The sequence below is a fragment of the Scatophagus argus genome, chromosome 21 (assembly GCF_020382885.2).
Source record: "Scatophagus argus isolate fScaArg1 chromosome 21, fScaArg1.pri, whole genome shotgun sequence".
NCBI lineage: Eukaryota > Metazoa > Chordata > Actinopteri > Scatophagidae > Scatophagus > Scatophagus argus.
The window spans coordinates 13,903,836-13,928,268 of record NC_058513.1 but is presented as its reverse complement, the minus strand read 5'-3'; the positions used below and the strand labels follow the sequence as shown (position 1 = coordinate 13,928,268).

General features: G+C 41.4%; 2 protein-coding genes across 4 annotated transcripts; both read left to right on the top strand.

Moving 5' to 3' along the window:
- The first annotated feature begins 10 nt into the window (after nucleotides 1–10).
- Nucleotides 11–2,762, top strand: uros (uroporphyrinogen III synthase). Of its 3 annotated transcripts, none has more exons than XM_046377282.1 (10): nucleotides 11–113; nucleotides 589–663; nucleotides 782–865; nucleotides 963–1,059; nucleotides 1,134–1,208; nucleotides 1,608–1,682; nucleotides 1,779–1,862; nucleotides 1,996–2,081; nucleotides 2,166–2,264; nucleotides 2,363–2,762. In XM_046377282.1, the coding sequence occupies exons 2-10, from the start codon at nucleotides 601–603 to the stop codon at nucleotides 2,483–2,485; spliced, it is 786 nt and encodes a 261-aa protein (XP_046233238.1). In that variant the 5' UTR covers nucleotides 11–113; nucleotides 589–600; the 3' UTR covers nucleotides 2,486–2,762. The 3 variants fall into 3 exon arrangements, with proteins under 3 accessions (XP_046233238.1, XP_046233237.1, XP_046233239.1); XM_046377281.1 differs by lacking the exon at nucleotides 11–113 and adding an exon at nucleotides 138–303; XM_046377283.1 differs by lacking the exon at nucleotides 11–113 and adding an exon at nucleotides 155–257.
- A 113-nt stretch (nucleotides 2,763–2,875) lies between these two features.
- Nucleotides 2,876–7,858, top strand: mmp21 (matrix metallopeptidase 21). The gene is made up of 7 exons (XM_046377279.1): nucleotides 2,876–3,309; nucleotides 3,407–4,316; nucleotides 4,946–5,085; nucleotides 5,165–5,306; nucleotides 5,441–5,698; nucleotides 5,826–5,998; nucleotides 6,230–7,858. The coding sequence occupies exons 1-7, from the start codon at nucleotides 3,157–3,159 to the stop codon at nucleotides 6,533–6,535; spliced, it is 2,082 nt and encodes a 693-aa protein (XP_046233235.1). The 5' UTR covers nucleotides 2,876–3,156; the 3' UTR covers nucleotides 6,536–7,858.
- Nucleotides 7,859–24,433: the final 16,575 nt, after the last annotated feature.

Sequence of the window (24,433 nt, the reverse complement as noted above, 5' to 3'; positions counted from 1 at the left end):
TATTTTCACATGTGACTTGACTTTTGGGAGATTAATCAATATTCGATGCTATGCCCCCCCCCCACTTCTTGACCGTGACCGAATCGTCACGTACTTAGAAGAGAACATTTAAGGTACGTTAATTTCGTGCAATATTTTTGTCTTTTTTGAGTAGTTCATATCATCTTACTACACGAGCAAGATACATTAGTGGCTTATTGTCACTAGGCATTTCTGACGCTTTCTATTAATGGGACCGTTACTGTAGCTGAACTGTCGTGTGTCTTCCTTACGTAAACAATAACACAAGAAGACATTAGCCAGGTTTAAGCTACATGTACACTACACACAGTCTGCTGGGAAAGTGGGGGCATTCCTGGCTTTTATTTGGTCCTTATAGAGAGTCTAATCGTCGTGACTCAACCGTATTGTTATCAGCAGGCTGCACATGACAGTTTTAGGGTGTAGCTTAGCTTGCTGTACCTTCACACCCTCTGTCCTCAGTGTTGTTGCAGTTTTGAGTTTCTGACTTGGTTACATTTTTGCCAACCACGTTCATATTCCAGTTTGTAATTCTGTATTTTCTCCAATTTATTTTTATCAATTAAGGTCTTTGTCAAGATGCATGTGCTGCTTCTCAAAGAGCCAAGAGATGGAGAGTCTGGACCTGATCCTTACATAACGGTAGATGCATTTTTTTTTAACTGTATCCACTTGTTTTTGACAGTACTGTGTACATGCTTGCATTCTCAGCAGTTGTCAGTGCAGTGCGCACAGGAATTTATTATTTTTGATTCAACAGGAACTGGCATCATGTGGACATAAAGCAACCCTTATCCCTGTGCTGTCTTTTAAGTTTGTCTCATTAAATACGTTGTCAGATAAGGTAAGCGTCCTTTGCATTTGTCCAATGAATGCATTTTCATATTTATTGCTCCGCTTGTCATGTATCTGTTGTTCATCGAGAGGTCTTCCTATTTCAGCTTTTCCAACCAGACAAACATGGTGGTCTTGTATTCACCAGTCCAAGAGCAGTGGAGGCTGTGAAGATGTGCTTAGAAGCAGAAGAAAGGCGAGAAGGTGCTGTATTTCAAAAACAGCACAATTGTTGCACCATTGATATAATGTTAACCGTGTACATATTTTTAATTCAGAATGGAACAGCTCTGTGAAAGACAAGTGGAACGGCAAGTCCATCTATGTGGTTGGGAAGGCGACAGCTGCATTAGGTGAATTATTGTCACATATGAAACTCTTCTGCCTTAGTATCATTTTTCCAAATTTTTCAAACACTTGCTTTGTTAATGCTAACTCTAGCAGAGTGTGGCAGGCACCTGGCATGGTGGTGACATAAGTGTGTGAAGTGATGTTACTGCCTTTAGTCATTTGGAAACAGGTTGTACAGAAGCGACAGTTTGCTGTGACTCAAAGCAAATATTTGTTCTTTGCCAAATCACCTCCTGACATGTGCTGTACCTTCTTTCTTCAGTGACAGCTGAGCTCTTTGTTGTCCATGTTTTAACAAGTATATGTTTTTTGCGATGAATTAGTTGAGATTAATTTGACACAACATGTTGCAGATAACAACATTTCCTCAACAATCATTTTTGTGTTTTTTCCCTGCACAGTGCGAAATCTGGGTCTGAATCCTTTCGGCGAGGACACCGGGACAGCAGACGTCCTATCACGTGTTATCATTGAACGTATGATACAATTTCATACGCTCACATCTCAGTTTAATAGAAAATCTATGATTGTTCTGATGACTAATATGACCTTATACTTAATTCTCATCAAAGGAGAGGACACAAATATTCCACCGCTTTTTTTCCCCTGTGGCTCAATCAAAAGAGAAGTCTTGCCTACGGCTTTAAGGGACAATGGTAAGCATTTTCCCTCATTGAGCCTCATGATTAAAAACTCAAGGTGATAAAAGTCCCACTGGGGTTTAAACTAATTATAAAATAATAACTGTGCTACCTTTATCACTGTGGGGATCTGTTTCTTTGTTTCCAGGAGTGCCCCTGGAGACTCTGACTGTCTATCAAACAGCTGAACATCCAGATCTGGAGAAAAATCTAAAGAACTATTTCACAGAGCAGGTAAAACCCCATGCCTGCTGCATTTTAGAGAGTACTCTTTTTAAATGTAGCAACTATTCATTAGTTTGTGTGCTTCTTGTGTAGGGCACTCCCGCCAGCATAGCTTTCTTCAGTCCATCAGGAGTGAAGTTTTGCCTGGAAGCAGTACGGAGGCTGTCAGGTGAACAGCTGCCTCAAATAAAGGTACAGCCTCGGCAAAGTCACACACATAAAATAATGCGTGAACGTGCAGCACTTAGTGGATGTTCAGTGCCTCTGATAGTCACTTCTTTGTTTCCCAGTTTGCTGCCATAGGGCCTACTACACGGGACGCTATGACAGCAGAAGGTCTGTGTGTCAGCTGTACTGCAGAAAAGCCAACGCCGGAACACCTGGCAGCAGCTATAGCCAAAGCTCTGCAGTAACCCCCGACGGGCTCCATACGCTTTATCTCCTCTCTTTGTACATTCTCTGTTATTTATATGTATTGTCTTTTATCTCTTTTACTTTACTGCTCAGCTTGCCAGTTTTTTGTGTACATCAGCTACTTTGCACAGGGAAAAAGAAAAGCTTTCTGTCAGAAAAGCCTGAATAATGTAAGTGAATATAATTAGAAATTTTATTTATGTCCAGCTTGCTCAAGAAAGTCAATATAGCATTTTATTTTTGAGAATAAACTTGGGTCGCTGTGAGGATATGGAAGGTTTGGTCAGTGGTTGTTCATTGTAGAACACTCACTTGAGTGTGTGTGTATGTGTGTGTCCTATTCAAAACAGGTGTTGGCAGAGGTCATGGCTGTCTGTTGTACTGTTATTGCCCACATGAAAGTGAAGGTTTTAACTTCTTTCTACAGGTCAACAACAGTCATTTAAAATCAGTGAAGCATGCATAACACACCCATACAATTCAGTCAGGTGGAGCAGTTGGAGACAGTAAAGGCAGGTTTACTTTTCACACAAAGCTGGGGAAAGTGGGACACCTCCAGATTGTCGCACCTTTGGATGGGTGTGGAGAAACTCAGGATCTGGCTATAAAGGCACTCAGGTCTCTTACTTGCCATCATTTCACTAGTATACATGAGTACGCTGATGCCACGATGCTGACTTTGATCCAGCTGATAATTTTTCTTTTTTGGACGAGCATTAGCTCAGCTGATGCAGAGAAACTTTTCCATAAACGGGATCATTCTGATGTGCAGAACCTTAATTCACACCAAGCTCAGGTTATAAAAGACAAGCACACAGCAGAGGTAAAAATCTCACCTTTTTTCCAATGCCTCACAGGCTCTATTAGACATTTTATGACTGATGGTAACAACCAGATAATTAACCCATGTGTTGTTGTAGTTATTTCTCTCTAGATATGGATTCATTAAGCCAGTGAACTGGGAAGAGATCCAGTTTGAAGATTCAGATGCGTCTTTTAATGATGACTTCCTGGATGACATTCAAGACATGATCCAGGAGGGAACCACAGTGCATCATTCAAGGGACGCTCCTCGGGATGGTGATCAGGATACCCGCAACAGCTTCACTGAGAGCCAAGCGTTTCTTTCAGCACTTGAAGAGTTTCAGAGGATGTCAGGTCTGCCTGTCACAGGTGTTTTGGATGAGGCCACTAAGTCAGCAATGAACAAACCAAGGTGTGGAGTTCCTGACAGGGAGATTGATCTGAACACCCCTACAGCACCTGAGAACAGTAGTGCCGCAGATACTCAAAACAGTTCGAGCAGCTCTTTAAATGAAGCTGACAGTAACAACACAGCAACTTTTGATGCTGCTAAGTCCTTTGAAGATAACAAATTCAGTTCTAATGACACTGAAAGTGCTCTCACGGGTATTTTCAATGACACCAGCAGGAATTACACAGAAGACTTCAACTTATTCGATCACATTTTAAATAACACTTCTCTAAACAACTCACATGACATCAACACGGACAGTCAAACGGTAAATGTCAGTCTGAACGTCCATCAGAGCAAACCGGCGCGACGCAGGAAACGTCACCTGGCCGCTCTGGTTACCAAATACAGGAACCAGAGAGATCTGAGTGAAACGGGTTTCATGGCCTTTTCCAAGAGGGTGTTGAAATGGAGGCTGATAGGAGAAGGCTACAGCAGTCAGCTGTCTATTGAAGACCAGAGGTACATCTTCAGACTGGCCTTCAGGATGTGGAGTGAGGTGTCTCCGCTGGAATTTGTGGAGGATTCACGTTCCCCGCTGGAGGATGTTGATATCAGGCTGGGCTTTGGCACAGGTAGGTCAAGCAGAATACATATGACATTCCTCGCAGCATGATTCATTGTGCTTTTTACTTCACTGCATTTATCTCACAGCTTTACTTACCAGTTAAGACTTTTGCTTAACATAATGTCTTGGTAGAACTAAAATTACCCAACAGTATATGTAAGTACAGATGAAATGATTAGTCACTTAATCAGTTAATTCAGTGACAGAAAATTATTTGATGACAATGTTGATAATTAGATTTTTAAATCAACAATACTTTTACTTAAGTTAACATTTTTAATGCAGGAGTGACATTAATGTAGAAATGGAGTATTTTATATTGGTGTGATAGTACTTCTACTTAAGAAAAGAATCTCAATATTTGCGGAAAAAATATACAATTCTCATTTTAGAAATCAAAATAAGTTATTTAATTCAATATAGACTACAACAGTAGCTTTAATGTTAAGAGCCAGCATCATCAGTGCTCCACAGGGCAGAAATATTTTGGTCTCGTGCACTTTGTATGTTATATTTTCTTCACTATACAATTTACACTATATGTAGCATATTGCAGTGGGTTTACATAATGTTTTAAACAAATTCTCAGAGAAATCAGTACAGCTTTTTAAATTCCATATTCCATATTCCACACAGGGAGGCATCTGGGTTGCAATCAGAGGTTTGATGGCACGGGTCAAGAATTTGCCCACGCCTGGTTTCTGGGGGATATACACTTTGATGATGACGAACATTTTACTGGTCCAAATGCCGGCAGTGGCATCAGCCTTCTCAAAGTAAGCACACTACAGCAAGCAATAATCGTGGTTCAGTTACAGCTCATTCATTCTAACATTTTTCATTTCTTTCCGTGAGGTGGCAGTTCATGAAATCGGCCATGTTTTGGGTCTGCCCCACATCTACAGACCAGGTTCTATAATGCAGCCCAGCTATCTGCCCCACGAGTCAGGCTTTGAGATGGACTGGATGGACAGGAAAGCCATACAGCACCTCTATGGTAACAGCACCATCTAGTGGAGAGAAAATATAGAGACCCAAGGAGAACTAGAGTCATGTTTCTTTACACTCTTACTGTAATAGCCTGACATAAAAGGAATTTATTTTTTATATTGCGCTTGTGTCTGAACCCAGGGGGCTGTAAAGGTCGATTCAACACCGTATTTGATTGGATCAGAAAGGAGAAGACGCCCTATGGGGACGTGGTCATCCGCTTTAACACCTATTTCATGAGAGACGGATGGTATTGGCTGTATGAGAACAGAAATAACCGCACACGCTATGGTGATCCAGTTGCACTGCAGATTGGCTGGCGTGGACTTCCCATGGACGGAGTGGATGCATATGTGCATGTGTGGTCCAGAAAAAGAGATGCCGTTTACTTCTTTAAAGGTGGGCCTTAAAAAAGACATTTCTAGACATTTCTAAATACTGCATGCACTGTAGTCTTCCAGCAGCGTAATACATTTTAAAAAATATCTCTAAAGATTTATTTTGTAAATGTTGTTTTTGTGTGCAGGCACTCAGTTCTGGAGGTACGACAGTGAGAATGACCAGGTGTTCAGACAGGACCCTGAAGGTCACCGGTACCCAAGGTTAATCTCGGAGGGTTTCCCAGGGGTGTTCAGTCCCATTGACACAGCCTTTTACGACAGGAGGGACTCCCACATCTACTTCTTCAAAAACGCCCTTGTAAGAATTTTTTCCTCATCTTCTCTCTGGCACATAACAAACGGGGAGGTGCACAGGACACACCACAGTGTCACAGGTTTACTCTCTGAGTTTTGGTAATTCAGTTCCCAAAGGTAATTCCTTGTTTCTCAGCAGTACAAGGAAAATGTTCATGCAAACAACTTGCTACACTTCCTCTGTGAGTTGTAATTGCATTGACTGATGAGGCGAAACAATTATTTGTTCAAACAGGTGTATGCTTTCGACGTAGAAGCCAACAGCTTGGCAAGAGGCTTCCCCAAAGCCATCAGAGATGTTTTCCCCGCAGTGCAGAACGGAGACCATCCAGATGGCAACATTGATGCTGCCTACTTCTCCTTCACCCACAATGCCATCTTTCTACTCAAGGGCACACGCTTCTGGCAAGTGGTAGGCAGCCACGATCGCCGGCGCCGACCCTTTCTGCCGCAAAATGCCCTTCTGCCGCACAGGGAGGTGGACCAGCAGTGGTTCGACCTCTGCAATGTTCATCCCACTGCACTCAAACTAACCCGCTGAGATCAGACAAAAGACAACAGAGATCCATTAAGCCCTGCTTATGTGTACTGATATGGTCTACTGATTCACCTGTTGTTGTGTGTTTGCATGTTGTGTTATGTTTGCAGACATCTACTTTTTAACGTTTATCTACAATATAGCTGGATGTTTCAGTGAACTTATTTTCAATTAGGTGTGTCAATAACATATTGGCTGCTATGTCTGTCGTAGATGACGTGTATTCTGGCGTGAAAACAGTCCTGAAAGACGTCTTATCATTAAGATATTCAGAGCTTTTGTGAGAAGACATTAATTTATAAAATGTTTACTTATTCTTTCCACCTCACTTTACATACAGATGTGAGTATGATGTTCCTGAGCTGCTTTTTTAAAACCTTGAAGTACTTATGTGCACTGTAGAGAAATTACGCAAGTTGTTGCTGGGATGCAAAATTATTACCAGATCTTCTCATTTCCCTGATGATGATGGTGAAGATGATGATGGTACATTTGATCACATGGCCTCCTGTTGGCCTCATAGCACATGTGCACTGAATGTATGAACCTATCATTACCTATCTAAATTGCCTGCAGGAACTCAAATCCATAGTTGCCCACAGGCAGGGAGGAATATGAACATGTGACCTGAAAACCATGATAGTGTCCTTTACAAAACATCATCTGCATCTGCAGTTCAACAAGCTCTGGAGCTGATTTGGAAGAAAACAATCTAAGCTTTATCAATACAAACCTGAAGGTGGTGGAAAACGTCTATCTAGCAATCTGCTTCTGCAGAATCTCTTTTATTGTGAAAGATACGGTTAAAGATTTGTTTACACCTGATCAATCAACAGGAGCCTGTTGAAATTTAGATTGAAGCGAAATGATTGAAAAACGGGCTCATCTTATTTCTTAATGCTGTCCCATTTTATGGTAATCATTTCAGCACGGTGAGAAGAAACAGGCACTGATCCTCTAATCAATATGTTACTTGAACACTCTTATTAATTCAGCTCATCTAAGGAGATTAAGCTCCTGGTGGGCCTCAGATAACTAGCATTGTGCTTCAGGCACTCCATAGGCTATATTAATAAACTGAAGTAAAAATCAATTACAAGCCAAGAAACAAAATGTCATGGCAGGTGGGGCTACAGGGAGGAATGTCATGAGATGATGAGTCTGCTCAGGCATTTGCAGAATGAGCTTTTCTCCCTGTAAAGAAAGGAAATGAACACCCTTGTTCACCTGTGATGCTCATGTTGTTCAGATTACATCCATTTCATTATTTCTTGTCATTTTCATGGCATGTCTAGGATTCAAGTCATTTCTGGCTTCTTGGTTCCAGTCAGCTGAAATATTTGGGGATTTAAATGTATGATATTTAAAAGTATATCTTTAAGAGAACTGATAAACATTCTATAATTCAGGAGGGAGTTTGAATCTAATATGCCATATGTTTGTTGCTGCCATACTTTCACGTGTGTTTTGACATCTCAGCAGGAATTATTGGTAGACTAATACTGAATCGGGTACAAAGGATGGTGCAGTGCAGTAGAGGCTTGTGATTTGTTTGTTTATCCTGTAATGAAGCACCATACATCTCCTGCACCCAAAAGTTCCCCATGCAGAGGAATCTACATGCAAACTGTCATTACACATTCAAGTGCAAGCGCTGCACAGCTCAATGATCTGTGCTTTTGCACTAACAGTGCTGCTATTGATGCTCCTTTCCTCTGCACCGCGGGCCTCTTTGGATGCGACTAAGATAAATGAGATCAGTCATGCCGACGGAGCCCGAGCCACAGCAGCCTCGGAGTAATACAAAAACCTGTGTCATGGCACAGAAATCAACATGGGAGGCACTTGAGAAAACACTAGAGAAAAGGGAGAATGGGATGAAACTCCTGCAGCACATTCATATAAAGCAAAAATCTCCCAAACTGTTCCGAGACTTGAAAATAACTTCAAGAGCCGTTGCCTCATTTTTGTCCCAGAAAAGTGTGAAAAACATAAGGATAAATCATTCCTAATATCATTTCAAAAAGTGTCATGCAGTAATGTGTCTCTGTGTGTGCCATGGGATTAGCTCGACAAACTGCTGCATGCAGATAAACCAGATGTGTTGCATTTAAACGCATCTTCAAGGGTCTCATCTGCCAGCTTCAGTTTTTCAAGGATGTCCCTGTTGTTGCACATCACTAGGGCTGAATTGATAGTGAGCTCAAGGATAATATCACTTTCAGTGTGTTCATAGAAAGAGAACATTTACACAGTAAACAAACTGTACTTCAGTCATTGCTCATGTCATAATATTCACACAGCTTTGTGAAAGTCTGTCCCAGCCCTTGTAGTGACAGAGCAAGTAAAGTGGTAACCTCACCTGGAAAAATTCCATTCTTCCATCCAAATTCCAGTACTATGAAAGTATTGATCAGCAGCCACAATGGTTTACCTTGATAAGCCCTCACCCGTCACTCACCAGCGGAAATTAATATGTATTAATTTTTCTGGTGTCTCCTCACCATAAGGGTTTAACAAAGTATGAATTACATTATGAGGCAAAACTCATATATGCGCCAACTTTGTTTGAACCTTTTGACTTTACGTTATATCAGAAATCGTGAGAGACAAAAGGAAAAACACACTGGGCAAATGCCCAACCATGTAACCTTGTGTGAAAACATGTTGGCAATATGTTGGTGTTTGACAGTTTATCAGTTAAAGAGGTACTCCAGCAATTTAACATTACATGATGATGTTTTTAAAAAATGGCCACAACTGAAGCAGCAGAGGCTACAATATCCTAACTAATATTAATCAAGTTCCAAAAACACTACACTTCACCTGGCACAAGTCAAGAGTATGTTTTTGTTGCATCTTCTCCATTTGATAAAATCCTGCATTCTTCAGTCTCCATTCCCCTACTTCAGCAATATGTTTTTAGTTATCAGTGTTACAGCAAATAAAATACAGATAAAGAAATCCACAGAAGATCTTTTACACATCATAGACAGTTGCAACAATGAGGTGCCATGCATAAAAATGTACGACAAGAACAGACAATGAACAAGAACAGCATGAGTATTAGTAAGGATAAGTTAAAGTATCAGTTTCTGTCTTGCATTTGAGGCACAAGGGGTATAAGAGTGTAATGTCTGTGGCTGAGAGACATATATGCATCCAGTGTATGGTCTCGGACTGTACTGCACTGGCACGATTATAAACTGAAATTGATTTAGCGTGTCTCCAGATGTCTTTCCACTCTTCATCATTGATTGTGACAAATAGCTTCTTTTCCCATGTGCCCTGCAAAGCAACAACGGATGCAAGACGCATAGTCTTATAGAATACACCGACAGACGTCTTACCCTTTTTTTTAAAATAACAATTTCTCAACAGGAGAACTTTTGTGGTTGTCTGTTAAGATGCCTTATCTGAAAATAGCAAAAGAAGTCCTCTTTAGGGGTACCATTTTTACAAATGTCATTATTATTATGCCAAGTCCTACAGCCTACTGATCCTCTACTCTGCAGTCTAAAGCCAGCATCAGATAACTCAGGTTATAATTCAGGATTGTTCACAATATGGTTGAGTTTTAATCTTCCCCCAACACACTAATCAGTAGGCCTGAAGTCTATTTAGTAGTTCACACCCCCACCTTTTAATGCGGGTCTTTAAAGACGTCAAGAATCATCACAAGAAGACAATATTATAAGGATTACAGACAATATTAAAATGTATGTGTCCTTGCTATTCTCAGACTATTTCAACCCTTCCACTTTATCTTCATCAAACTACACTGCACCTTTGGCAGGCCATAGATTAGTTTCTATGCCTACTGTGGTGTAACTGCTGTATTAAAATGTAAATGTGGGAACATGATATTGTGCCCCCAAGCAGGTAAACTCATCTTTCATGCCACATAAACAGCAGCCAGTAGAGGGCGACCTCAACTCATAGAAGGAGTTCAAATAGTCCTCAGGTCTGCTGTATTGACCTACTGGTGTTTTTAAGTGTATTTATCACGCTTACAGGCATCTTTTGTATTTTTATTAACCCCACGAATGTATTTGACATTTTGGTGAAGATATTGGTTTGAAATGCAAGAGGAAGCAAAAGTCTGCGTGAACCTGAGTTCTTTTTTGTCATTTTAAAGGAAAATGAGAAAAATGTGTTTTTTGGAGCAATGAATGCAATTCAGTTATCCTGAGTTGTTAATGTGTAGTTTCTTCAGGTGTCTTGGTGTTACTGGTAGACATCTCTGCCCCAGGTGACCGTGCTGCATGTCAGTGTGTTTGTGAATATATCAGAGTGTTTTGAGACAGGAATGAGAAACAGGAGAATTCTTTCCACATACTGTATGCGTCCCCTGCTGTCACAGGCCTACTGTGGAAATGCTGACATGTGTGTGTGTGTGTGTGTGTGTGGCTTTTTTTTCCTGAAATGACAGGTTATGTAAATGCATTTACCTGAGTATACACTAGCTATGTTTCACTATGTTTGAAAGGGAATTTGTAGCTGCTGCCAAAGATTCCACTGCCACACTGAGGTAGAGTGCGGCTCAGCATTTATTCTGCAGTAATAAGCGTGGAATTCAGACTTTCCTGAAAAGCGGATTTTGAGTTTTGCGCATTAACTCTGAGTGGCATCGTTAACAAGGCTCTGGCTTGTTTACAGTGTTTCAAAAATCAAGCAGTCTCTCACCTCACTCAGAAAGAGACACGCATTGAACACAGGAATAACAAAAATACACCCACATTCGCACAAATGCGTGCACACACAAGAATCCCACACACTCATACACGCAGATGTTCCCCCTCATCTGTCTCCCTCCTTCTCTTCATGCCCTCGGATAAAGAAGTTTGGATTAAAAGAGGAAAACACTGACTGATGCCTTCACGAACGCCTCTCAATTTCACATTCAAATCAATATTTCAAAAGCTTTTATCATCAAATAGTTTCAAGCGAAGTGCTCCTTACTAAGGGATCTTTAATGTTGAGGAGAGGTAAATAGGATTTGGAATTCATAAACCCAAGCTTTCATGCCTTCATTATACCGTGAAGAAGAAGAAACTCTTTTTGTGTGACCTAAAACAGCACAAGTCTGCAGTAAAAGCATTTCTTTTTTTTTTGAGATGATAGAATACCGTAAGTATCTTTGACTTTATATCCCTCCTTGGTTACGCATGTAAGCAGGAGTCACTATGCCAAATGGAAATAGTACAGTAATTACATGTCTTCTCTTGAGAATAGTCCATGTATCACACGGACTCATTTGAATGAGGAATCCAAATCATGCAAGTGTAATTAAGCTTTGTGCAGCCTCATGCATAATGCAGCATTTAGGTATTGACTAAATACCTGATAAACAAATAGAGTGGGTGTGGAAGAGGATACGTTTGTCATACCACGAGCAGTCCACTAAACAAACACAGTAGGGCCGCTAATTTGCCTCCATATGTGGAGGAGGAATTTCTCCCACCCGCTGCAAACTGAACCTTGACCTTTGGCTAAGGAGGAGTTTTAGAGACAAAACAAGGGACTTTCTGGTGATGTTAGACTGAGTGGCAGCTGTGGGTCAAGGGGGGGTGGGGGGTGGGGGTGGGGTTGGGCTGTCCCATGCATGGCCACACAGAAGTGACTGTCTGGCTGCCACCTCCATTTTGAGCCTGGGAAGGTGACAGGAAACGTACGTGCCGTGGCAGGCTTTGTCAGTCAGAAGGAAAAATGAGAGCCTGGACACTGGACTGGTGCCAGAGAAAATCATCAAATGCCACAGCTATCTTCAAGTTAGATACCTGTTTTGTTTACTTGACATTTTAAAGGGTCAATTCATTCAAAACACCAAAAAAAAAAAAAAATAGAAATCTCAGAGATCTCAAAATCTGGGCAAATAAAACCAAAATAATCTGCATGGCTAAAAAGGCAAGAGATGCGTTTTTGTAATTGGGTTGAGTCTTTTAATTAATCCAAAAGAAGTCATGGAGTACCGCTGTCACCGTGAGCCTTTTGATCAGTTTGTACAGCAGCGGCAGTAGAGTCCTTTAATTTACTTTCAAGTGTCTCTGTTTTTGCAATCATCTCAACTCCCAAGTTTATGCACTCACACAGAATGTTGCGTGGTGCTGTTACCACCTGTCAGCATAATTGTCCACATCTGATGAGCTCTTTTATTCTCTGCTGAGCCACAGAAACACACCTGCTTATGAGACTACTTGTACATTCAGGAGCACCCAACAAGGAATTCATCAAGTGGCTGAGCATCGGGGGTTTGTCTTGCCTCCTCCTTGCCTCCACCACCACCATCATCATCTCTGCTTTCTGTCCCCTCAACCTCCTAATCCTCCTCCTCCATCTCTCCTATGGCTGTCTCCAGATACTACCCTGATTTTCTCCTCACCTCAGCACCCCCACCCCTTTTCTCCATCACCCTCCCTCTGTCTCTCTTTTTCTACCAGAGGAACAGATGGGGTTTAACTCAGGGGGGAATGATGGTCGGGTATGAACACTCTCTTACTTGACTGGGGGGGAAGGGTGTCACGCTTTGTGTTACATGCCATTCTGCGTGTGTGTGTGCGCGTGAATGTGTGTGTGTGTGTGCGTTTCAACCTAAATTATATGTTATACCAAATTTTGATTTTGTATGTTAAAATTCTGTAGAAGAATTTGCTCCTCAGCACATGAATAAAAACTGAGAATGTCTACGAACAGGGTGGGCCAGATTGCTTTTGAAACATGGTCAGATTACATTTTTGTAATAGCAACACACAAAGATTTTTTTTTTTCTCTTCAAACATGTCTAACATGTCTCCTAACAAAAACATCGCTGGCACCAACCATCTAGACTTAAAGGATAGTTTTGATCTGTTACAACTCTGGTTGAATTGTTCTAGTATTGCAATAAGAGCACTGAAATCAGGTTTTTGTGAGGGGAGGATAGCTGATTATTTAGTCTCATTGCCAGGCTGTCAAATACCGAAGCCCTGGGAATGAAGCTTAATATTCAGCTGATTTTCTCACTTATTGCACTTTGAAAAGGTGCATTCACAAACAAATTCTGCGTAGAATACCTTTAATGCTATTAATAACACCTGTGCTTTTCTTTTCCTGCACCAAGTCAAAAAGTGGAATAAACCTTTTTAACAACCCGCCTGAATGCCGTGTTTCTTGCCTCGACAGATTTTGTCCTGACCGTGTCATCATGTTCCAGTTTCAGCACTTACCATATCATAATCAATAAAAAATGATGACCAAAACTGCAAAAATAACAACAGCATGCATTACAGTGATGTGCAGAGGGCTGGTATGCTGCCCTTACTTGGTTATGTGAGGATGGCAGCTCTCTATGAACTGCCTGCAGTAGATCTCACCATACCTGCCATCCTTAACAAGGTCCCAAGCCCACACAGAGAATAACCTTACCTTTTCACACTCCTGGACACAGCGTATGACTGCCACTCTCACCTCAAGAGTCTATTCAGGAAGAGCCTTGCAAAATTTTGATTTGTTTGCTCTGGAATAAAAAAAAAATAGATATATCATGTAACACATCCTGTGATACCTGACGAAATCGTGTTGCAATGTGAAGTATTTCTCTTGCGTGATTTGTATTCCTCATCTCTCTGTCTGTGTGTAGCTGAATCATAATCTAAACATCCTCTTCTTCCTCCTTTCCTGTGGTGTATATTTGTGTTTTTCTTAAACATACATGTTCCATTATCATGAAAGATGCATTTCCAGGCATCTTTCCTGTCAACATGAACGGCAGGATAGCTGTGTGTCAGAACCTCAGCTGAGACCTATTTGAAAATAGATCTCAGGAGTTGAGCTTCTCCAAGCAGCTGCCATTATTCATGAATGTCAGCTAAGGAATGTTTTTCATATGTCAGTGTCAGAGAGATTATATTATGTTACAACCTCTGGCTGGTGTCAGTTAAGTAAATATTGCATGCTTTTCACCTTGAAGGATGTGGCATATATTCTAACCTATGCTCCAGGAAGTGCTGTGGATCAAACAATTAGAGAATTATGTCTTCAGAGGGGAAGCTGCTCTCCTCCTTCATGTTCATGCATTACATTCTGGAATACTCAATAGGCAGAAATCTTGCTGCGAGCTGGAGTTTGGGTTTGGCTCTTTCCCATGTAGGTCACACCTTATTATGACAAATTTAAAAGTTCTTGCTATGACTCTCTGTTTAGAAAATGAGAAGGAGGTCCCCTGTGTGCATGTGTGTCACGGATTTAAACGGTACCGTTTCACCTCCTTTCTGGAGTGTTTTGTTTGATCTAAATGAGAATTCGGAGAAAGTGGAACAGCTCGTGAAGGAGCGGTGAGAAATCGAGACTGACGTTGCCACCTCATAGCCCTGAAATTGTGCAGAGTAGTTGTGCCAGTCTCTTTGTTTGGAGATTAATGTTGCGTCAGTCACATTCTTTGTATGAGGGACACTAGCCAAACTGCATGGTGAAATCTAGCTACTCCAAAAACATCCATTCTGATGCAGAGGAAAATAGGAGAGCAGCATTTGGAGAGAATCATAAATCTATCTGACATGCATGGGCTCCCGCTGTTATGAGCTATTGATATTCTGCCAGTCAAAGCTTGCCATTTGTGGCATCATCAACCTCTGTGTTTTAACTTTGTGTGTGTGTGTCTTTGTATGTAGGAGGAACATTACTGGGTTGTGTGGCTGTGCACACACAGCTCTGAATTAGGAGGCCCCTTTTTCTTTTTTCTTTTTTTTTTTTTTCCCTTTTCTGCCGGCTTTGCTCAGGGGCATGACACATTTCTGAGGGGCTTTGGATCCCCTTGCCTGATAATTCCTTCAATTATTCAATGGTTGGCTGGCAGATGAAGTGAGGCCATGAATAAAGCAAATCTGTGGGCCTACGAGCTCTGACAATACAAACACACTATTAGCACTCATTTCCTCCGTGCGTCCTTGAAGATACACCACAGCATCCTGAAAATGGGGCTCTGCTAGCAGGGGATGTGGTTATATAGGGTCTGCCTGAGCAGAGCTCTCAGGCACACTACCTGCACACTCAAGCACCAAACAACAAAGTTAGGAGGGGGGGTCACTATGCCGCACTGAAACCCAGCCAAACTCTTGTAGGGGTGATCTTATTGCTGCTTGTCAGGTCAGCTCTGGGGGCCTTTCTTTCATTGTCTACGTGGGTCTTTGGGAAATGAGGCGAGTGCTTTTTCTGTTCTTGCTGATCATGACTCGGTAGATCTAACATGTATCAGATTACAGCTCTTTTCTTGTAGGGAGGTGCCTCTCTAGTGACAGAGCCACTGCCCCCAGTAAAAGGCTGATCTTCACAGACACCCCATCCTCCTCTAACTTAGCGCAGTCAAGTGTAGGACAAAAGCAAAGGAAGGGGTGCTGTGCTCCACCCTAATGAAGTTGTAGGTCTTGTTCCTCGCTGCGCTCTGTTGGAGAAACAAAGCTAATCATAGTGAGAGCAGCCACAGACTGCTACAACAGAAGGACCAGGTGCTTGTTCTTTTTTTCCTTCTTCTTCTTTTCCTTTTTTTTTTCGCAGAACACCTGCCTTTAACCATCTGCACCTGCTGTCTGTAATAAGACAAGGGTGCAACACTAGCGGCACTCCTAGGAGGTATGATGGGAGAGCACGGTTGATTGTGATGATGCCTCAAACAAACAGAGCACACACATATCTTATCTCCTTCCGAGTCTCCATAAATCCTCCAAGAGAGGGGAAAAAAAATTTTGACTCAACACTGACCCTCTTTGTTGCCATGATAGGAAGCCGAAGAGAGGCATATTGTGCATCTTACATGCATGAGACTGAAATACCATTGTGTACAGACAAAACTGTCAGACCACTTCGGATTGGTGTTGCATTTATTTAGAAAACCCTGGCCCTTTTTTTGTTCCTGCCACCTCCCATTGTTGCATGATTTTAATCTCCTCAGCAACAGACTCCTGATGTATTTGGTTCACAGGAAGGTCAAGGACAAGCCAAACGCCCCACCCTCTTCCTGCAACAAAGCTTGTAGGGAGGAGAAAAAAAACTGTTAATAACTGCCACACCTACTCCCCAGAGGAGGAAGTAAAAGTCTGATATTTTACTCCACCTTTGGGGTTGATCATAGACGTCTTTCACTAAAAGATCCTGGCACTGATTTTGTATCTACAAGAAATGAATAACACAATTCTTCAAGTAATCGATAAAAACAGTTTTTTTTCAGCCTGATTTTGGAAATGCGTTTTTCTGAAGTCATTATCTGAATCTTTTCCTCTGGAATACAGTCAAATGTCGTCTACATGAATTTTATTTTGGCCTTCAAAATCCAAATACTTCACCTGCGAGTAAAAATGAATAACACAGCATCTTCTTTTGAATGGCGAATACAACTGAAGATGAAACTGTGTGCCCCTTGCACTTCAGTCTCTCACTCTGCTGCTGTCTCTTTGATGTGTGGTGTAGAAAAAGCTGTGCATCTGTGGGGAGCTTAAGAGGGTGATGGTGGTAGAGAGGGGACGGTGCGAACAAGGTGGACGGTGCAGGGGGAGGGGGCATGGGGGGGGGGGGGCGCTGCAGGGTTTCTGGCGACAGCCAACTTTCTTGAGTGTCTAACCACCTTAGCCTGCTGCTGCCAGCATCACCAGTGCCAGACTCTGCTTTTTTAGATAAACAAATGTTAGACAAATTTCTCTTTGTTAAACCTGTGTTGACTGCTGCATAATAATGAAGGCTGGTGCTGCCAGCGCATGGGTCCAGCCAGTAATGATCCTTCTGTCTGAGAGGACAATGAGGAAAGAATGTATTCATACAGACAGACCCTTCTGCTGCTCTCTACATTCTTCCTTCCCGGACTGTCTTGGCTTTGGCATTAATGTGCTTTTGTAAACACAGCAGTCCAGTCACTAGGCACAATTATCCTTGAATGTATTCATAGCAGATCTGATACACAGCCCTGGGCATCATTCTTACCATTCTTTTTTATTTTGGCCATGACTTATCATCCAGCTGACACTAATATCACAACATTGGCCTTTTTGGCATCTTTGCTTGTACTTCAAGTGAGATTGTTAACATTAAATTGCAGAGGAGCGAGAATAAATCTCAATACTGTTTGACAAAATGCCAAATCTTGGGTGATCTTTTGTCAGAGATCAGCTGGGGTTGTCTTAGTGCCCGGCTCCAGTAGGGCCCACTTCTCATAAAAACAATAATACAGCATTAAGCTACGCTTCCTTAAAACCCTCATCTTAGTAAAAAAAAAAAAAAAAAAATACATTTTAAAAAAACATCTCTGCTATTCTCTATGGACTCCACCTAATTATGCATGGAAAATGTCTGAGGGCTGTGGGGGGAGGAGGTGAGAAAGGCTGGCTAGTGGAGGACTTTGTGTGGCTCGAGTGCACTGCTGAAGGCAGCCAAAGACTACTTTGATACCTGGCAGCTGGATCTCCCCGCTCTAGATTAAAATTACTTTCAGAGTATCATGCATCATTACAGCTAAGACACTGGCCAGATCAGAAGGTTACTGTGATAATGAGGCGAGGACGACAAGCTAAACTGCTGCAGCGAGACTCATATTTACCTTAGAGGGCTGGATAAAGGGGGCCACATCTCATTTTCTGGAGGGCGACCCCTTCCACAGGTCATATCCAATTAAACAAACAAGATGAATGTAGGATTCTCTTCCTTGTGTTAAAAAATGCAAAGACTATCCAGGAGAATTTGATCATTTGAAATTCTCACCCCCCCCCCCCCTCTGCTCACACATCCTCTTTGTCAAATATGTATGTAAAGGGGCTAACACAGAGTGCCCTGAGAAAATGCACACATTTAGCTATTGCATAGAAGCCATGCATCTGGTAAATGTTCAACAGTATGTTCCTGGAGGAATAAATGTGATCTGGACTAACAAATTTAAAGTGCTATATACTTCAGTGTAATGTTTTACATAGTACTTCAGTGTTTGGTTTAAAGCTACTTACTGCCTCCTGTGTCCCAAGAAAATTGATCAATGCCTTAAAAACATCAAAATCAAAAGCACTAATAATACAGAACGAGTGTTATATTGTTGTGTAAAATATACTTTCTTATCGTTTTTACGGCTATGTTACCATGTTTTCAGTATTTTAAAATAGTTCCTGGTTAAGGTTGAGCTTTCACTACTTGCTAGTCTAATCAATAACAGGCCATCATATTTTATAAGCTGGTTTTAGCTCCTAATGGAAATCTGAATCTGCAACATATCTGGGAACTTGCTGTTAGAAACTGTATTTCTCTATGCTGTGTTTCCCCCCTGAAATAAGTGTAGTCCTGACTGAAATATAACTCCCTCCTTTCACCTCTGGTGTCATTTATTATTAACCTTTTTAGCTCTGTGTGTTATGTAGCCTTACTGTAAGTAAAATGCACTATATTACATTTTTAAAAGTTAAGATTTTGGACTATAAGGTAAAATCCAGTGAAAAAAAAATGACCAGCCCCTCGTCCCACCGTGGTCAGTGACACTGAGATCTGTTTTTGTGCACAGCAGTCCTGCTGCTGCTGCTGCTGCTGCTGCTGCTGCTGCTGCTGCTGCTTCGAATGACAGACACTCTGATTTAGTTTTTATTGCTGAATCTTACTCGGGTAATGAAGTTGGGACTGTTATGTTTCTCTCATTACCTTTTCATTAAAGATATGACTAGAAAATGGGGTTGCCATGGCGATGGCTCCGCGAAGTCTCCAAGCTGTATGCCGAGCTGCATTGTTTACTCTTTTGCCAAGAGTGCTGTCTTCAATAGGAAACGACTTTTTTCTTTCCCGAGCCTTCATCTTTTTTTTTTCCCCCTCCTGTCTTTTATGGATCAGACAATGACCTGCAAATAGAACATTCTTCAGTGAGTCCTATTTGTTAATGCTGAGAGGTTTCATTAGCTTGCTCGTTGTTCCCAAAATGATGGCTCACGCTCCTCTGTGGGGTGAGTGAAAAAAAAAAAGTAATTCACAGGCTGTAAGTAGTAATTTACAAAGAGGAGATTAAAGAAAATGGTATGGAACCATTTTGTCTAAATGACATTGGGCTTAATGTCTGGCAGAGGCAACTGCCGGTTTGCTTGAGCATTACCTGGTGCATGCTAGTAAGCCTCATTGGTGGTGATGAATATGAATAAAAAGTATCTGACATCCATAGGGGCATGTAGAACCAATCAGTCCACCCAAACATCGTTTCAGCCACGCTAACCAAAAGAAAGTTTCAGTATCACTCTCAAGTTACCATGGTGCCCAGAGGCAAGGTAAATAAGAGAGGGTAAAGACAGAGTCACAACCTTTTCTCCTCATTCATCAGCAGCATTTTCCAAACCATTAGCCCTGTCATTGCCTCCTGTACTTTTCATGTCTGCTGGCTGGCTTCACCCTCAGTACTGTGATTAGTTCAAGCAGGATGCCGCTCATCGATTTTGCTCAGCTGGGTGTGAGTTAACCCTGTGCCAGCTATTAATTGCTTCTCTTGAATGTTAAAGCAGTGCACGGCTCCTATGGAAGAAATCTTGGATTGAATTCTGTTTGAACGCTCTTACAGCAGTTTCGGTATATTCAGATGCATCAAATTCTATCCGCACAACTATCAAGAAATGAACGTGTTTTGCTTGTATCCAAGAATAAGGTGTTTAATTGAATGTGTTACCTGCTGGCAGCAATTACCGTGATGCTGAGAGGTATGGACGGAGACAGAGAACAGATAAAAGAAGAGAAATGTTCAGTCTTCCTCTCTCTGACTCGCTCGCTCTGCCTTTGGAGCTCATTGTGTTTTCTGAGAGTAACATGGTTCTCACGTGATTGACAGAGACATGATAGCTGCGGTAAACAAAAGGTGCTCCATGTATACAGAGAGATGAGCATGGAATGAGTTTTTGAAAACAATAACTCACAACCTGCAGAAAAAGCTGTACGCTACTGAACCTCATTTGAATTGGATTACTGTTGGATCTCTCATGATGCAATGTGTCCTTTTTCCTGTCATAAAAAGTGATTTAGATATAAATAAATAATAAGGTTGCGAAGGGAATCCGTTCTGCCAGTAACTTTCTGAAGCTGCTCATCGACAGTGCTTTATTGTTTCTAATGAGCTCCTGGTTCATATTTGCAGGAGGATTTTTAACTCAACATTACATCATCAAACCCATGATCCCTGCTCTGCAAAAGCTAATATTTAAAGTTGTACTATCTCAATATTTGTGCAAAACTTAAAGTGATATGCAATGGCTTTCAACCGTGCAAACACAATAAAAAAGACGCCAAGATGACACCTGCAAACAATCCATAAAATTGATATATCTTTTGTCGCAGTTTGATATCCATCTGCGCATCTGCAAGTGAAAAACACTTTGTTAACGCCAGAGGAAATCAAATGGAGTAGAAGGCAGACACGCCGCCATTTAGAGAAATGAGTAATATCAGCAATAATGAAAGATGATATATATGTTTTTATATTGTGTCTGAAATGAGGGAAAATCTACCAGTGAAAGTGTCACCTTGTGGAAAAAAATGGCATAAAAGCATTTCCTGCAGGAACTACTGGTGGATTAAATTTAGCAATTTGTGGCACAGTTATTTCAAATGAGTCAATATTTGCTTGGAAACAACACCTTCTCTCCGAAGACAACATTTGTAAATGAGACTAATACATTTTATCAACATGTTGACAGAAGTCCTGGAATATGGTTATGAGGGCCTCATAAAGGCAGCCAAGCAAAACTTCAATACTTTTCTAAACAGCCCCTTGGTTTCTACTCCCTATCATTATTTGAATGCTTTTTTACGGTCTTTAATTTGCATCCTAATGCTGTGCCCTTGTTCGATTTAATTTACAATGCAGATACGGGAGCGATAAGTGTGAGGAGGTTCAGCCCCACGAAAGGAGAATAAAATTAAAGAAGAAAAATTTTTTTACTTTCATATGTCCCTCATATGAATTGAGCTGATAAAACATTCATATTAAACAAAAAGCCATTCAGCATCAGCAAGTGTATTATTAAAGAATACACATAGAGGCATAAAATAATCATTTCTAACGCTGCTCAAAGATAAGGACATTTCAAATGCGTCTACTGTATGACTGCGCTGGCCCTTGTTTCATGATTTGTTTATCTTTTTCACCGCATCTCTACATGTTTACTTAGCAGTAATTTATGTGCTCACAGTCAACATAAGAACATGAAGGCAAACAGCGCTGCACAGCACATTTACAGAAGTGGCAGAGCTGTTCTCAGGGCTGGCACAAATGACAATGGTGTCACAAGAAACAGATTGGATCTGGGCTCAGGACACTTTGGGCCTTTTTTTTCCAGGGAAGGGTGTAAAAAGTAGGTTGCAATGCTGGGGGTGTATGTACTCAGCCCCCAGGGCTATGACAAAAAATATGGGGCGTTCTATCTCTCTTGCTCTCTCTCTTTCTCTCTCTCTCTCTCTCTCTCACACACACACACACTTGCTTTCTCTCTATTCATTTCAACTGTCTTTTCTTTCTCCCTCATTATATCTTCAATTATCAAGTCAGGAGAGAAACTCATTATTTTTGGGAGTCAATGCCCATGCTGGTGTTCTTTTTGACACAACACATGAGGAGAACAGACAAAGTCCATTTGTTGAGATATGAATCTCCCTAATACTATTAGCTAATTGTGAGAATAATCATCTTAAAATGACACTGAGGAAAATATGATTTGTAATGTTTTCACTTTTCAGCTTGCAGAATTAACTGCACAAAATGATCTTTTTTTTCCTGATCCTGTGCAGCATGTGTCCTTAAAGAGCAAGGAATAATTACTGCTGGCTTATTTCACTATTTGATGCAGCTTTTTAATTGACAGCAGGGCATTTCATGCAAAACCATGACCGGGCTGAGCAGCATGTGACCCACCACAGGGACTGTATCTGATTTCATTATTAGCCCCAGTTTGACTGGCTTAGCCCTCATATGTACCATGAACACCTTTACCCTTGGGTGGCTTGAGTTAATTACTTCAGCCTATAATGCCTGAGATACCACCTAATAAGCATGGAGTGTTACAAATTATGATGCTCAGATTAGATGTTGCTTACTCCCACAATGAATGACTGGATCATTTCTGTGTTTAGAAATGAATGGGCTTAAAGAGTAGCACATCAAATAAGGTGCCTTTTGGTTAAGGTACTTTTTGTATTTTTCAGGCATGTGAGTTCTGCGTTGAGGATTAATTAAAGGGATAGTTGACCCAAAATAATGAATCTAATGAAGCTACTCCCAGTGGTATCTAGTCTTACAAATAGTTTTGGTTTTATTTGCTCGCGTTTTGTGATATTCTTGCCTCACTAGGAGGACAGTGTTGCCCTGTTCACGTTTATAATTTCAAAGTATCTCCGAACACTGTTCTCTTACTCTCCTGTCAGCATAATCCAGATAAGAGAAGATCTGAGGTGATAAAAATGTTGATACACTCGACTCACATTCAGTTATTGTCATGCACTCAAAGCAATAGGTTTAAAGAGCTGCAGTGAGTGCTTGCCACTCAGGTGACAAAACTCAGGGCTGCACCCAGACTCTTTTTCGGGGCACTCCACTTTTGTTGTGCAGCAGCATCAAGCATCTCGAGTTGAAAATATCAGAACTTTTCAGAGAGGGGGTCGTCACTGCCACCCTTTTTCAGGCAAACATCATGACCTGTCACCCATCATCCTGGTAAACGAGAAAATGTTTCTGTCTAGCCTGAGCTTTATCAAACAGAAACAATCTGAGACTGAAAAGCCCAAAGCGGGTCAGCTGGACACTGAAAGTTGTTGGTCAGCGTTGTGCTTTTGTCACCCTAAGGACTGTCAACTTGTTCTTCACTGTCTAGTCGACCCCCTGTTAACGTGCATGTTAAAAGCCAATGTCAATCAAAACTCACTTGCAGCTTTTTTCTCCCCAGCGCCCTGCCAGCACTTTTCTGCCAGAATAAGCACTATATGAACACCAGCCTTATAAGTGAAGGTTGTTGACGTGGTATGCAACCTGAGGGGAATACCTGCAGACACTACTCAGAGGTAAATAAAAGGTACAACAAAGGTACAACTGCTGTTGAATTTCTCAAATGTAACTTTAGCACCTTGCAAGAATTCTTGTGTGGGGGTATGGACAAAAATCTCAGAGGCAGCCAAAGCCATCATAACCCTGACAACCCCTGAAACCACTTTTGTTATTTTCTCCTCCAGGGCCACAGATGACATTATACAACTGTCTTCACAGGCTGGTTAGTACAACACATGATCAGTATAATGATTTTGATGCATAAAGTTTTCCCTCAAACATCAGCAAACAATCACAGGGAAATTACTCACAAGATCTTACAAGATATGGAGCTTCCACGTCCTGCATTATTTTGACTGCTTATATAGAAGGTACCGCAATCCAAATGGCAAGAGAAATCTATACATTAACGCTTGTGCTCTTTAAGTGTGTTTTTAAGTGCTTTGGTTCAAGCTCTTTTGCACTCAGCGGGGTTGAGTTCATATTATCTTACTGTCTGTGTGTGCAAAATTACAGTTTACCAACACGCGGAGGAGGCAGGCCATTTCATGGTGATTAGGTGTATCTGTGGTGGTAGGTTTGTGACTACACGTGTGGGTTGGCGGTTGGGGGAAAACTTGAGACAATGCTCCACTTCTCGAGCACACACTGTACAGACGCCCTCCCACACAGCCTTTGTTAAGCCTTCTCTTGAGCTGGCACTTCAGCCTCCCTGAGCCCATTGACTCCCACTGGATGCTCACCACTTTGTTTCCTGGGTGAAATATATGGGCGCCTCTTTAATACTGTAACATCCGTATCCCTTCCTTTCACACATGCCACCCCTCTCAGCAAACTGAAGCCAATACAATTTAATCCCATTTGGTAGGCAACTTAAATCCATCCAATTTCACAGATTA